The sequence below is a fragment of the Dendropsophus ebraccatus genome, chromosome 6 (assembly GCF_027789765.1).
Source record: "Dendropsophus ebraccatus isolate aDenEbr1 chromosome 6, aDenEbr1.pat, whole genome shotgun sequence".
Lineage (NCBI taxonomy): Eukaryota > Metazoa > Chordata > Amphibia > Anura > Hylidae > Dendropsophus > Dendropsophus ebraccatus.
In genome coordinates, this window is record NC_091459.1 from 41,569,990 (window position 1) to 41,584,801 (window position 14,812).

General features: G+C 42.1%; 1 protein-coding gene across 2 annotated transcripts in view; it reads left to right on the top strand.

Moving 5' to 3' along the window:
* NT5DC1 (5'-nucleotidase domain containing 1) overlaps positions 1 to 14,812 on the top strand; it is a 205,785-nt gene that overhangs the window by 173,015 nt on the left and 17,958 nt on the right. For both annotated transcript variants that reach the window (XM_069974871.1, XM_069974873.1), the window contains exons 7-8: positions 612 to 786; positions 3,357 to 3,454. In XM_069974871.1, the coding sequence (XP_069830972.1) occupies positions 612 to 786; positions 3,357 to 3,454 (273 nt within the window). The remainder of the gene's footprint in view (positions 1 to 611; positions 787 to 3,356; positions 3,455 to 14,812) is intronic.

Consider the following 14,812-nt stretch of genomic DNA (forward strand, 5'->3'; position numbering starts at 1 on the left):
TTCTGTAATCTGAGGATAGAGTAGAGGGTCCACGTGCTTCTGAGTTCCTCAATATGGCTATACAGACTGGAGATGCAATAAGTGAGTGTATATGAGTCCCAAGTCATCAATATTGGGACCAGTTTACAGTAAAGTACCAGTAATTTTACACCAGTCAAAGCATGAAAAGGTATTACTAGCTCACAAAGTGAGTGATGGTGGGATCCAACCTCTGAGACCCCTATGTTCTGGAGAATGAAGGGGCTGTTGGTTTGGTGCTGTGTCCTCACAAAGTTATTCCACACCCAGCAGCACCCTGGATATTTGAATGAGGGGAGCTGTAGCACAGCTGGAACCATAGTGAAAGGGGCCGCATACTGCATCAGGAAAAAAGCCACAAAACAAACATACATTGACATGCTGTAGATTAAAAAATCCACACCATAGGTTCATTTCCTTGAAGATATGTACAGATTGCTTTCAAAAGATGGGTATAAGATTAAAATTCCATCCACATTGATGCTATTGTAAATGCTTCAGATTTTCCACATGATACATTTGTATGTCTGTAATGCAAAAAAGAGCAACTTCTTCAGCATAGAACCAAGCAGACACTGTTTTTGTTGTTATAGAAAATTGTGGAATATATTTTCCAACTGTGAAGAAGGACCCAAGCAAATATTTAAAACCATGTCCTGAATCTTTAAAGAACTGGATAAAGAGCCTGAAAAATGCTGGAAAAATCCTTCTGCTAATTACTAGCTCCCACAGTGACTACTGCCAGCTTCTATGTGAGCACATTTTAGGGTAAGTCCCAAAAACTTTAACTTTAGATCTTTTTTCATCACTCTGCAGGTCTCTGAAAATATGTTTTTGTTTTTTGTTGTACACCTGTAAGCTCACATTGGTGCAGTGCTTGTACTCTGATCAGGAATCTGAGCCAACTAGATGCCCGCAGCTGCATCCCCTTCTTGTGCAGTCCGTTTACTGTGCTACTGTAGACTAATTTTTTTATTGGCTGTGGAGATTTTTTAACATTTAGAGGGCGATTGTACACAGGACGGATTGTACACAGGAAAGCAGCATCCCCCTCGTCCGCTCCCTCGCTGCCCAAGCTACTGTAGCTTGCGGCACGATCCGAACATATCAAAAGCCGTAATAAAGCCCTAATATTTAGCAGCAGTTAAAATGAAAAGTGAAGGCTAGAACAACATTTTAGTGTAAAAAATAGAATTTTTCCTTTTTTACACCACATTGTTCTAAAAATCTGTGAAGCACCTGTGGGGTCCAGATGCTCACCGCACCCCTTGTTACATTCCTTGAGGGGTGTAGTTTTCTAAATGGTGTCCCTTTTAGGGGTGTTTTTTAGGTTTTGGCACCCCAGAGTCTCTGCCAACCTGAAGTGGTACAGTCAAAAATGACCAAATAAAAGGCGTTGAAATTCACTAGGCGCTCCTTTACATCTGAGGCTTGTGGTTGCTTCAAATAGTGCAATAGGGCCGCATATGGGGTATTTCTATAAACTGCAGAAGCGGGCAATCAATATTTGGGTGCATTTCTCTGGTAATAGGTTTATAATTATGAAAAATATTGGATTACAATAAAATCTCTGCACAGAAAATTCAAATTTTCACATTTATTACACACTTAGCTTTTATTTTTGTGACTCCTCTAAAGGGTTAATAAACTTTCTGGATGTGCTTTTGTAGAGTTTGGGGGGTCCAATTTCTGAAATGGGGTGCTTTGTCGGGCTTTCTTACATACAGTCCCCTCAAATACACTTTAAGGCTATGTTCACTTTGCGTATGATTCCGTCCGTAGATCGTACGCTGCCGTTCATGTGCGGCTGAAACTACGGGCGTGGGAAAAATAGACATGCGGCCAGATGCGTACGAACCGCGAACATACGCTCGTAGTACAGTTATGCTTCCCTAGCTTGTTTCGAAGCGATCTGAGGCAGGTCATTTACTTGGAAATCTTCGCCCAGCCCAATAAAACTCACAGAACCTTTTGGATTGAAATATCAAGTTCAATTTGGCTGAAATAAGTACTCCGTACAGGACCACATGGAAATCCACGGCCGTGAGTTTCAACATTTCCATCCTCAAACAATGGTCTTGTTCATACTTTCAAGCGAATGCATCAACCTCAAAACTACGTGCGTATATTCGCGGTTCGCACTACGGACGCAATCATAGGCAGTGTAAACATAGCCTAAACCTGAACAGGTCCCTAAAAATATCTGATTTTGAAATTTTACAGAAAATTTGGAAAATTGCTGCTAATGTTTTAAGCTTTCTATTGTCTAAAAAAAAAATGAAAGATAGTTTAATAAATGCTGCCAACATAAAGTAGACATGTTGCTAATGCTATTTGATGTATAATTTATGTGGCATATCCATTTTCTGTATAAGCAGAAAAGTTCCAAAGTTGGAAAAATTCCTTTTTTATTAAATTTTTTCACGTTATTTTTTTTTTTCATAAAGATTCGTTATAAGTATCGACTCCAATTTACCAGAAATGTAAAGTACCATATGTCACGAGAAAACAAATTCAGCCGGATAGGTAAAAGCATCCCGAAGTTATTAGTGACTAAAGTGACACAGGTCATATTCATAAAATTTGTCTCTGTCCTTAAGGCCATTTCAGGCTCTGTCCTTAAGGGGTTAAAGGAGAATTCAGTTGAAAAAAAAAATTAAGTGCGGACAGTGGGTGGGAGAAACATAATAAAGAATGTATACTTACCTGTCCCTGTCCCTTCGGAGTGCTGCATCACCCCTCCCTGATCCTGCCGGCATACTCCTGCTCTCCCTCCAGCAATGTCACGAACCAGTTGATGGTTTGCACGCTCAGCTAGTCTGTGACTGGGGCGAGACTCAGCTGCAGTCACTGACTGGTTGAGCGCGCAATCCATCACCCGGATTGGGTACCTACACTAGAGTCGTAACGTGTGGGGAGAGGGGGTGGGGAAATTACATCTAGTGAGGTACAGGAGCCTGTTGACTCTGTTTACATCTGTTTCGGGGCACAGGGACCAGTAAGTATACTTTCTTTATTATTTTCCCACCAAACTCCTTCCTACACAGTTTTTTTGTTTTTGCCAAAGTTATTCTTCAGTGTTGTCTGGGAAACAGAAGATGGCTAAAGCTTTCGGCTCCCTGACAGTCACTTCCATTGATTCCACATCTTGGAGGTAAGCACTTTGAAACGTGGCAGCAACAGGTACAAATCCTGATCATTGGTTGAATCCTTACCCATGTCATACAGTATGTGAAAACATATAGATATTTTTAGATAGAGAAATGTAGTGTCCTATTGGATGAATTATCGTACTTTATTATAGCTCTTTTTTTTTTTTTTTTTTTTTTTGTCTGTAGGAAAGATTTCGAGGAGCTTTTTGACATAATAATTACCAACGCCTTAAAGCCAGGTTTTTTCTCTCTAATTCCTCAACAAAGACCATTTTGGACTCTTGGTAAGTTTGTTCTGGGTTCCTCCCTGTCATGACACTGTGAATTAATATAAACTTAAATTTTTAAATTGCTATTCTGTTGTTTGGAGAAAATTCCAGGCTCAGAATTAAAAATGTTGACTGTAGTAAAGGGTTACGGGGCAGGAGATGAAGAGGCTGATGGTGCTTCAGTCAGTTATTTTCTATGCCTAAATGATGAAACTCTAACAAGTGTGTCCATGCAATGTGATCAACAGGATCTATTCCAGTTTATGACATTTCTTTTTCTTTTTCTAATTTTACAGCATTTTGGAACTTTACTGACTTAGCACCAAAATATTAGTACTTTCGTCATCATACTTGATCATACTTTAACATGATTGAAGGGAAACTAAGGCGAAAAATGTTTTCTTTCAAATCACCTGGTGTCAGAAAGTTATACAGTTAACTTCTATTTAAAAACCCTTAAGTCTTCCAGTATTTATCAGCTGCTGTATGTCTTGCAAGAAGTGGAGTATTATTTCCAGTCTGACATATTGCTCTCTGCTGTGGCGGAGGTGGCCTCTGTCTGTGTCAGGAACTGTCCACCGGGCCCTGCAAAGTGATTGCAGAGCCCCGATGGTAGCCATGGAAACCGGAAGCCTCAGGCTTCCGGTTTCCTGGCTACGGAGGTCGGGGGAAGGAGGGAAGCAGGGCGCGCACCAGGTGCGCGGCGATGCAATCTGCCCCCTCCCCTCTCTCCCCTGATCCCATAAGCTGATGTCTAAAAACGACCTGGGCACTGATGTATCAATGACCCCAGGTCATGAAAGGGTTAATTATTTTGGTCCCCATATAACAACATATTGCTATGAGAAGTTTCCTCTGCCTTGTAGATTTATTTAAAATTTGCAATATACTCTTCTTTTCTTTTTTAAGTTTTCTATGTTTAAATCAACATTATACATATGGCCACTAGATGTCTCCCTTCTTGTTAAACTGAAGTCCACGCTGTGTGATAAACAGAGGAAAAAACAAATATCAGCACACTGGAAGTATTTAGAACATTGATTTAAACATAGAAAACAAAAAAAATAAAGCGTGTATATATTGCAAAATTTCTTGCAATCACAAACCTAGGTATGCAACAAGTACGCTTTAAATTAGTGATGGGAAATCTAGTTTATTTTGGGGATTAGTTCACTATGAACTAGTTCATTTAAAAGAGTAGTTCAAAAGATCATCACATTTAGTATATTATATCTCTGGCTCCTGGATCCTGATAAGAAGTCACTAGAAATAGATCTTCTCTATTAAACTCGGAGCCTTCAGTGTTGGCTGCTTGAATTAGATATTATTGTGGTAAAATGATCCTTTTTTTAGTTATCATTTTTGTGAATGACTGCACTTATACAATGAGCTCATAGTGTTATACTGAACTCAGCAAAATTATTACTAATATGTACTATTTAATATACAAATGACTCAAGTGATATGATCTGAGTACTTTTAAAACTTTATTGCATTTTTGTCCAAAAACCCTGTGGCTATAAATTAGCTGGGAGTGAATAGAATAATATGAGCTGTCATACCCACATTCATACCCCTCATACTCACATTCATACCTCCAGTCCAGTGTTGGACTGGGTACCTTGGGCCCATCAGGGATTTTAATTCTAGGGGACCTCCCTACATGCACCAGATATAACCAGTGCTAAACCTTTCACATTACTATAGCAACTTAGTACACTTTGCAAACAGCATAGTGTGCCTCTTAAGTTTCTTGAAAGGAGAAGTCCCATGAAACTAATAAATCTCAGGCAGACAGGGGTTGCTTCTTTAACAATATCTGACAGCTGACAGCCTCCTGCAGCAACTCTGTCCGCAATGTCACATACCAGGCTGATGGATCACCTGCTCAGCCAGTCAGTGACTGGGATGTTGCAGCTGGAGGAACTGAGCCATACCATACATATATGTAACCCAAAAAATGCCCATTACCTATATGCATACATACACACATCTTATACAGATATAAACAAATGCACATTACATATATGCATACATAGTACACACACATGCACCATACACACAGACTCACATACATATTTCATTTACCTCTGGCACAAGAAAGCAACAGATACAGCTCACATGCTGTCAGATCTGCAGGCTGCATCCCCTCTCCCTTCCCTTCTGTGTCTCGAGGTGGTGGAAGGTACCAGGGGAGAGGAGAGAGGCTGTGCTGATTCTGTACACTACATGCATATTTAGTCCTGAAGTCCCTCCAGAGAATTTCCCTGCTCTCCTCTGGGCTAGTTGGAGCCTGTACCCCTCATACGCACTGTATTTTTTTTATTTTTGCCATGTTTTAGCTCAGTTATAGTCTATGATATTTTTTGCAAGTTCCTCTATAGGCTGCAAAATGCCAGAAAAAAAAAATTGCTAAAAGATTGTAATAAGATCAAGATACCTGGTGGAGCATCTGCTAGTGAGATATCACATGCTAAGACATGTCATTTAATTTAGTTGAGATGAATAAGGATATTTCTTTAAAGTGACACTGTCACCCCTTTTTGCATTATGACTTCTCTAGACAGGTGTAAAGGGTCAATTCTGCAGTTTTCATACCTTATTTTATATCATACGTCATGGTGCTTGTTCCAGTTAAAAGTCATCTTTTATCATCTGTTGATTATGCTACCTGGGCGGGGCTTCACGGAGCAGCACTTAGCCCCGCCCACATGGTCATCGCCGCATAGGCCCTGCACCCTCGACAGCCATCGGAACAGGCTGGCCTAAAGGTCTAGCTGAATGGGCGGACCTATGTGTCGATGACGTAACAGAGGGGCGGGGCCTATGGTGGCTAAATGGGCACAGTCCACAGATGTTAAAAGATTACTTTTCATTGGAACAAGTACCATGATGTATGAAATAAAATAAGGTATGAAAACTGCAAATTTTTTCCTTTACACCTGCGTAGAGAAGTCAGAATGCAAAAAGGGGGTGACAATGTCACTTTAAGATTTATGTACAAACCTATATTTTTAGGCTTTTAGGCTATATTTTTTTCTTATAGTAGTTTGATTGGAAATAATGATTCTTAAAGATAAGAAGTATTTTTGACAATATCAGGGTGGGTGGAGTGAAATTTCTTTCTGGGATTATATCCACTTTGTGCATACAGACACAGCAGTTTATGCAAACCACATGTTGGTTTTGCCTTATGGTTGATATATGTTAGGTAGCCAGTAAAACATGTTGTATCCATTACAATTGTTATAAATTCTATTCATTCATTCTATTCACTACATTTTTATGCAGGGCTTTTGATGCTTGACACACTCCATTTAGTATATCTACATGTCATTAACCCGGCTTTGGGATAATACAGTGCATAAACAAAAGAATAACTGATCCAGAGTTCTATAGGATAATGTCCTGCGTTCTAGTCTTTGGAAAGAGATGCAGCCTTTAATTTAGGTGGTTTGGGGATTTCATATTTGAACACATTACACAACCCTTTTATTGAATTAATAAACCCCGGCAAGATTTTCTTTGCTTACTCATACTATATGTGCTTGCAACATGGTTTACTTTGGCCGCCTTTTTTATTCAGTGCCAAGCCTGCTGCCAGTACACTTGGCAGACTAGTTGTCTACTTATAAGGCCACCCATTTTGGGATGACCGGGATCTGTATAAATCATTATCAGTGGCCAAAGTTTTGCAATGAATAAACATAATTTATTCCCAAAAGGTCACAGTGATTATGGATGTTATGTTTTCAGTTTCTTTTCTTGTGAAGCCTTTTTAAGTTATTTCCTTCTAGTGTCATATTTATTTTTTTTGTTTTTTTTTAAGCAAAATTTCCCCCCAAAAAGCCTTAGCAGAATTGGGAGTATATGGGAATAAGTAATGTTTATTAAAACTGGGGGAAGGAGACTGAAAAGATAATAAATAGTAAAAAGTATAAAAGTAAGTACAGTAAGTATAAAACTAATTGTTAGTATCCACGAGGGGGGGATGATTTAATGCGTATTTTACCTGAGCGGAATACACTTGCCTCTGCGGCCTATTTTGGCCTTAATTTTTTGAATTTCCGTTTTTTTCCTTCTCTCCTTCTAAGAGCCATGGTGCTTTCATTTTTCCACGTACAGGGCTGGTTTGGGTGTTCTTCTTCTTATGCCAAAATTACTAGTTTTTATTAGTATCATTTGCATAGATGGAAATTTTTGATCGCTTTCTGTACATTTTTTCTGATAGATAATCTGCAATCCTTCCCTTTTTTTTGTGTTCATGCCGTTCGCCATGCAGGAATAACAATTATGCATGCTACGAGATATAATATGTTTATATATTTATTTATATGTGTTTTATTTTTAAAATAGGAAAGGGGGTGATTTAAACCTTTATTGGGATAACGGCTATGTCATATTTTTTTAAACATTTTTTTTACACACTTAAGTTCCCCTAGGAAACTATTACATGCAATCATTAGATTGCATACACTGTTCAGTGCTACGTCATTGCATAGCATTGAATAATGTAATCTGCAATCTTCCCGTAGAGTCTGCCCTAGGCAAACTCTATTAGAGAATCGCGGATCAGACTACACAGAGGTACATATTTTACCTTCAGCAGTCAGGAAAAACAATCAGGTCCCCTGCAATTAATGGTGCAACCTATGCAGTCTTTCACTAATGGTGAGGCCTCAGCACCCGGTCCTTACCCTCTTTGAAGCAAGCTCAGCTCCTGAGCTCTCTTTAAAGAGCCCCTGCACATTATGACGTGCTGGGATGTCATGATGCATGAAATTTTGCAGAAAGGGGTTTATGTCATAGTTGATCGGTATATAGTGATAGTATTCTGGCACTCTGTGGAGGTATTTTGATATTTGTTTCTCAATAAAGATAAGAAAAACAAACTACTTGAAAATTGTTAATGTACATGGGGCACATTTTGGATTTCTGTCTGTTAAATTTCTCTAAATTCTTTAGAAACAACCAAGTGGATATAATGAGAAGTGGTGAAGAAGACACATATGGCATGATTTACTTCTACAATCTAAAACAACACATCTGTGATTTGTGTCATTGCAATATGTGATGTATGAGGAAAATGGCTCACACAATAGCAATTTTACACAACTTGGGCACAACTGCATACATATTTGTGCCACATCCACTTCTGCTACTGTCTAATGATTACTATATGTTTTGAAGAGAGAGAGGATGAAGACTAGAATGCCTGTTTTATTTGGATGGACAGCATTTAATGGCAAATAACACCATTTTGACAATATGTGAACATAGCCTGAAAGCTCCCACTAAATAAAGATAGGTCTTTACTAGTGATGAGCGAGTACTAAAATGCTGGGGTGCTTTTTACTCGAGACGAATATTTCCCGATACTCTGGTGCTCGTTTCGAGTAACAAACCCCATTGAAGTCAAGGGGAAACTCAAGCATTTTTGCGGGGGACCCAAGTTCGGTAGAGGAAAGGTCGTGTGAAAACCTGTCAACCTCAGAAAATGATGAAAGCACCACAGAAATGGACAGGAAACAGCAGGGGCAGCAGGCATGGATGCCTCTGAGACTGCCTAATCGCAATATTAGTAATAGTAGTCTATTACGCCAAATTATGGGCAACAGTATAGCAGTAATCACACAGTGAAGGATTAAAACAGAGGTAGCATTTAAACCACCCCAAAATTTAGCCTGACACAGCATGGCAGTGAGAACACAGGTAACCATTAAAACAGAGGTAGCATATGATCAACCACCCAAAAACTTTGCCTGACACAACATAGCAACATCCAAAGAAGGTAGAAGGTACTGGTGAAAGGACGGCAGTGGACAGCAGGACAGCAGTGGACACCCGTAAGATGACATCCACAGATAATATGGTTCTAAATGGACAAGACAAGGATGCTCAATTGGATTTGACTTTGAAAGTGCAAGGATCTGCAGGCCCCTGTGGCAGGGAATGGGTAGGCAAAACCAATAATCCACTCTTAGGGCCAGTTCACACTGAGCAAGATCGTCGGAATTGTACTGTAAGTGAATGGAGGGGGGCGCACGCTCGTCCGCTGCCGCCGCTCTCTGCTCAAAGAACTAGCATGTTAGTTCTTTGAGCGGAGAGGAGAGGGAGAGGACGAGCGTGCGCCCTCTCCATTCACTTACAGCAGCACACTGAGCATGGCGGGATTCTGCAGCAGCAACCTTTGGACAATTTCCAGAGATGTGTATCACTGAGCTTTCCAGAATGAGCAAAACACTGTGCAGTCTTTGTTACGATTTTGTAATAAATTTGTAATAAATGTGCTCAGACTCAGGGAAGGGTCCAGAAAAGAGTTCCTGGGAGCATGGTGGTGGATCTGAATCCCTTCTTTCCCTGGAGGGGCCAGGCTGTGGGGAAGGAGGCTGAGCTAATGGAGCAAGGGTTCCACTCCCTTGGGTAGCGTGGGTGGACTGCGTTGAAGAATGGGTGGTGGATAAGTTATTGGACACATTATTCGCTATCCACGTGATCACCTGTTCACACTGCTGCGGTTTCAATACCGGTCTACCATGAGACCCCGTAAGTTGGGCGAAGAAGCTAGGGAGTGAACATCTGTGGTGTGCCACTGCTACCTCCTCAACAGGTGCTGCTGTGTCACCCTGCCCTGAACCACGGCCTCTGCCAACTGCATCGCTTGGAACCCCACATCCTCGTCCTCGACCCTTACCCCTGGGGTTCACCATTTTATGGACACTGCACAGTATGGAGCTTAGATATGCCTCTATTAAGAAATATAGAAATCAGAAAATATACTAGTGGTCCCACTAGTTTTTGAGAGGCTGTGATATACAATCTGGTGATGGCTGCACCTATACACACTCTGTGATACCCCCTTTACACTGTGCAATCAGTAGTGAACTTAGATATCCCTTGAACAAGAAATACAGAAATCAGAAAAAATACTAGTGGTCCCAATAAAAGAGGACTGAGCACTTCTTAGGGGTCTGTATGCAAAACCTAATGTCCCCTTTCTGCCAGCAGCCGATCACCACATTGTGCTGCTGAAATCGTGGTAGCTGTACTGCAGGTCCCAGCCAGCAGTCTGTAGTAATACAATTTAAAAACGATTTGAAGCCCTTACAAGGGCTGTTTGTTTGTATTGCTAGTATTCCCTAACTACTGGAACGCTAAATCCTACACTGACGCTCTCCCTGACCAGCAGCAGCTCTGTCCCTAATCTCTTCCAGCATACATGTGGGCTGAGCCTTGCCGGCCGCGCTTTTTATTTGGCAGGGTCATCTGATTTGGCCAACCAAACGCTGCTATCGACATGTATGGGTCCCACGTCATCGCAGGATGTACCAAAGAGTCTTCTGCATGTTTATTGGCTGAGAAATAGCGCCCAAACTTACAGGAAACGGATGATGAGATTTTCTCGAGTTTCGAAGATGCTCGTCCGAGTAACGAGTACCATCGAGTACCCTAATATTCGAACGAGTACCAAGCTTGGACGAGCATGCTCGCTCATCACTAATCTTTACACTTTTTAATAAAGATCAATTATACATTTATTTTGCAAAACTATATACATATATATTAACTTGTACCTGTGATTTAAAAAAAACTGATCGGTAGAACGAGCAGGGAGAAGATGCACGCATCCTCTCCCCACACTGTGTTAGAAAAGAGTCAGGCTTATAATGGAGCTCTAAGGAGTTCAGACCTGGACCGATCAAAACTTTTGACATGTCTCTATGACATCAAGGAAGAGTTGTTCCGACAAAATCCAATAGTGAAAAAGTGGTGGTAGTTTATTCAAGCAACAAACACCATAGCAACGTTTCGACCCAGCAGGGTCTTTGTCAAGCCTATATTACATGTGCAACGTGCTAGTATATATGGGGAAACCCAAGTGCATCACTAATACACTCTTGTTGACATCATCAAAGTGTTAAGCAAGTAAAAGCACAAACAAGGAGTGGATCTGTGACCCACCCGCTCACAGTGTTTGTATAAAAACATATAGTGTATATACATAAGATGTGGACAAATGTTTGTGTTCAGTGACTGCAGTCATGTTAGGGGGGCACATACGGCAAAAACAAATCTGGCAGGTGATGAACATGAAAACAGGGGTATATAGAACCATGACTTATGAAAAGAGGTCCTTACCAGGATTTCAGAGAAGCCCACCGGAGGAAGAAGTCAGAAACTGCAGCCCACAGGTGCGTGACCTGCAGTCCAATCACATGTATGTAACGGCGCAAGAGGCGCCGGCGGTCTGTGGCAGATGACGTCAAGAGGCCGCAACGCCGCCCCCGTCATCGCCTTAGAAACCAAGTGTACACAACAGGTTTCGCTGACAGCACCGTGCACGCCGCCTGTCAGCGAAGCGCAGCCTTAGACATGGATAGGAGAAAAGTAGCAAGAGAAGTATAACGTACTAGAAGTCCAAAGCGGTCGATGACTGCTGGACAGGTGGAGCTGGTGTAGGTATATCACCCAACATGTAGCACATTGGCTGCCGTGGGGAATACATGGGGGTACTAGGAAATATGCCATATGGGATACTTAATCCCTGATTCCACATGGGGTGAGGTATCACAGTCATTGGACGATCCGGAGACACCCTATGCATCCCAAGGGGGACACCCTGGAGGAGCATCCATCAAGGGTCGCACGGGGGTGATTGTCACTGTAGCTCGCGGTAAGCATGCCACTGTAACGGACCACATGCTCAACGGACCTCACTCATACAACAGGCAAAGGAGAGTAACAGCAGCACATCATCCCACTGTACTCTTCCATACATAGTCACACATCTCTACCCCGCCATCGGATTGGCAATACCTATATAGGGCCTATGGAACAAGGGCCTGAAGATTAAAGTTTAAACACCAATAATGCTCAAAGTACGATTTATTGAAGAAAAAGAACAGGTGAAGGCAGAAAGGATAAGACACCCAGTCTGAAGATGCTAGTACAGTATGGATTGTGAAGAGTGCTTGAATCCTCCAGGTGGCAGTACGAAATGGCCCAGTATAAACATGATCTGCAAGAACGGAAAAAATAAAAAGTGTCAGTGATACAGGTAATAGAATAACAGAAAATAAATAAACAATATAATATATCTAGCTATACGGATAGAGGCGCACACGGGGCACGTAGTGTGCAAGCGACCATGGGAACCCTCTAATGTGGTGAATTAACCCCTGTCGGGTAGATCAAAGTCAGATAATGTGTATGTCATCAAAGCTGCCATTTATGTTCAAGATTCAGCCCTCTGGGCTGTAGAGTGTCCAGTACAAAGTTCCATTTGGATTCTTTCTTTTTGAGAAGTCTCTGTCTGTCGCCCGCTCTGGCCAGTGGGGGGACATGGTCAATCACTCGAAAACGAAGTTGACTGATGCTGTGGTTCATCTCTTTGAAGTGTCTTGGGATCGGTAAATCCAACATAGATTTCCTGATAGTACTCTTGTGCTTACTGATCCTCATTTTCACCTCCATTGTAGTCTCACCAATGTACATAAGGCCACAAGGGCACACAATCATGTAAACCACAAAGTCAGAGGTACATGTGTATCTGTGCTTGATCTTAAATTCCTTCCCGGTATGGGGGTGATGGAAGGTGTCACCTTTGATTATATTGTTACAGGTAGCACATCCATGGCATGTAAAATTGCCTTTCTTCAAGGGGGCAAGCAGTCTCTGTTTATGTCCTTTCTGTGTAGGGATCAAGGAGCGTACTAGTATGTCCCTCAGATTTTTGTCCCTCTTATATGACATCAATGGGGGGGGTCTGGAATTCCCTGATGGTCGGGCACCCCCGTTGGAGTATCCCCCAATGTTTGCATAGGATATGTGAGACCTGTCTACTCTGTGGACCGTAGGTGGAGACGAAAGGTAGTCTTTGTTCCATCTGTCTGTGTTGTTTAGCAAATGTCTCTATCCTTGTGGTCCTGTCAATACGTGCCCTGTGGTCATCAATAAGTCTGTCTGGATAACCCCTTTGTCTAAACTTGGTGCACATGGTGTCGCGGTGGGTGTCAGCTATCTCCGGATCGCTCACTATCCACCTCACTCTGAGCAGTTGACTCCATGGGAGTGAGTTTACCATATTCCTGGGGTGAAAGCTGTCATAATGTAACAGATTGTATCTATCTGTTGGTTTGACGTATAGGTCAGTCGCTAGATGCTCACCCTCCTTGTACACCAATGTGTCCAAAATTGTACCTCTATTTGTGAGTAAGTCAGGGTGAACTTGAGTTCCGGATGTAGATGGTTGATGGTGTGTTGGAAATCAAGAAGCTGGTCTACTGTACCCTCCCACACCAAAAAGATGTCATCTATATATCTTAGCCAACTTTTGACCAAATGCCATTGGGGGGAAGTGTAGATATGTTCCTCCTCCAGGACCGCCATATACACTCACCGGCCACTTTATTAGCTACACCTGTCCAACTGCACGTTACCACTTCATTTCTAATCAGCCAATCACATGGCGGCAACTCAATGCATTTAGGCATGTAGACATGGTCAAGACAATCTCCTGCAGTTCAAACCGAGCATCAGTATGGGGAAGAAAGGTAATTTGAGTGACTTTGAACGTGGCATGGTTGTTGGTGCCAGAAGGGCTGGTGTGAGTATTTCAGAAACTGCTGATCTACTGGGATTTTCACGCACAACCATCTCTAGGGTTTACAGAGAATGGTCCGAAAAAGAAAAAACATCCAGTGAGCGGCAGTTCTGTGGGCGGAAATGCCTTGTTGATGCCAGAGGTCAGAGGAGAATGGGCAGACTGGTTCGAGCTGATAGAAAGGCAACAGTGACTCAAATAGCCAACCGTTACAACCAAGGTAGGCAGAAGAGCATCTCTGAATGCACAGTACATCGAACTTTGAGGCCGATGGGCTGCAGCAGCAGAAGACCACACCGGGTGCCACTCCTTTCAGCTAAGAACAGGAAACTGAGGCTACAATTTGCACAAGCTCATCGAAATTGGACAGTAGAAGATTGGAAAAACGTTGCCTGGTCTGATGAGTCTCGATTTCTGCTGCGACATTCGGATGGTAGGGTCAGAATTTGGCGTCAACAACATGAAAGCATGGATCCATCCTGCCTTGTATCAACGGTTCAGGCTGGTGGTGGTGGTGTCATGGTGTGGGGAATATTTTCTTGGCACTCTTTGGGCCCCTTGGTACCAATTGAGCATCGTTGCAACGCCACAGCCTACCTGAGTATTGTTGCTGACCATGTCCATCCCTTTATGACCACAATGTACCCAACATCTGATGGCTACTTTCAGCAGGATAATGCGCCATGTCATAAAGCTAGAATCATCTCAGACTGGTTTCTTGAACATGACAATGAGTTGACTGTACTCAAATGGCCTCCACAGTCACCAGA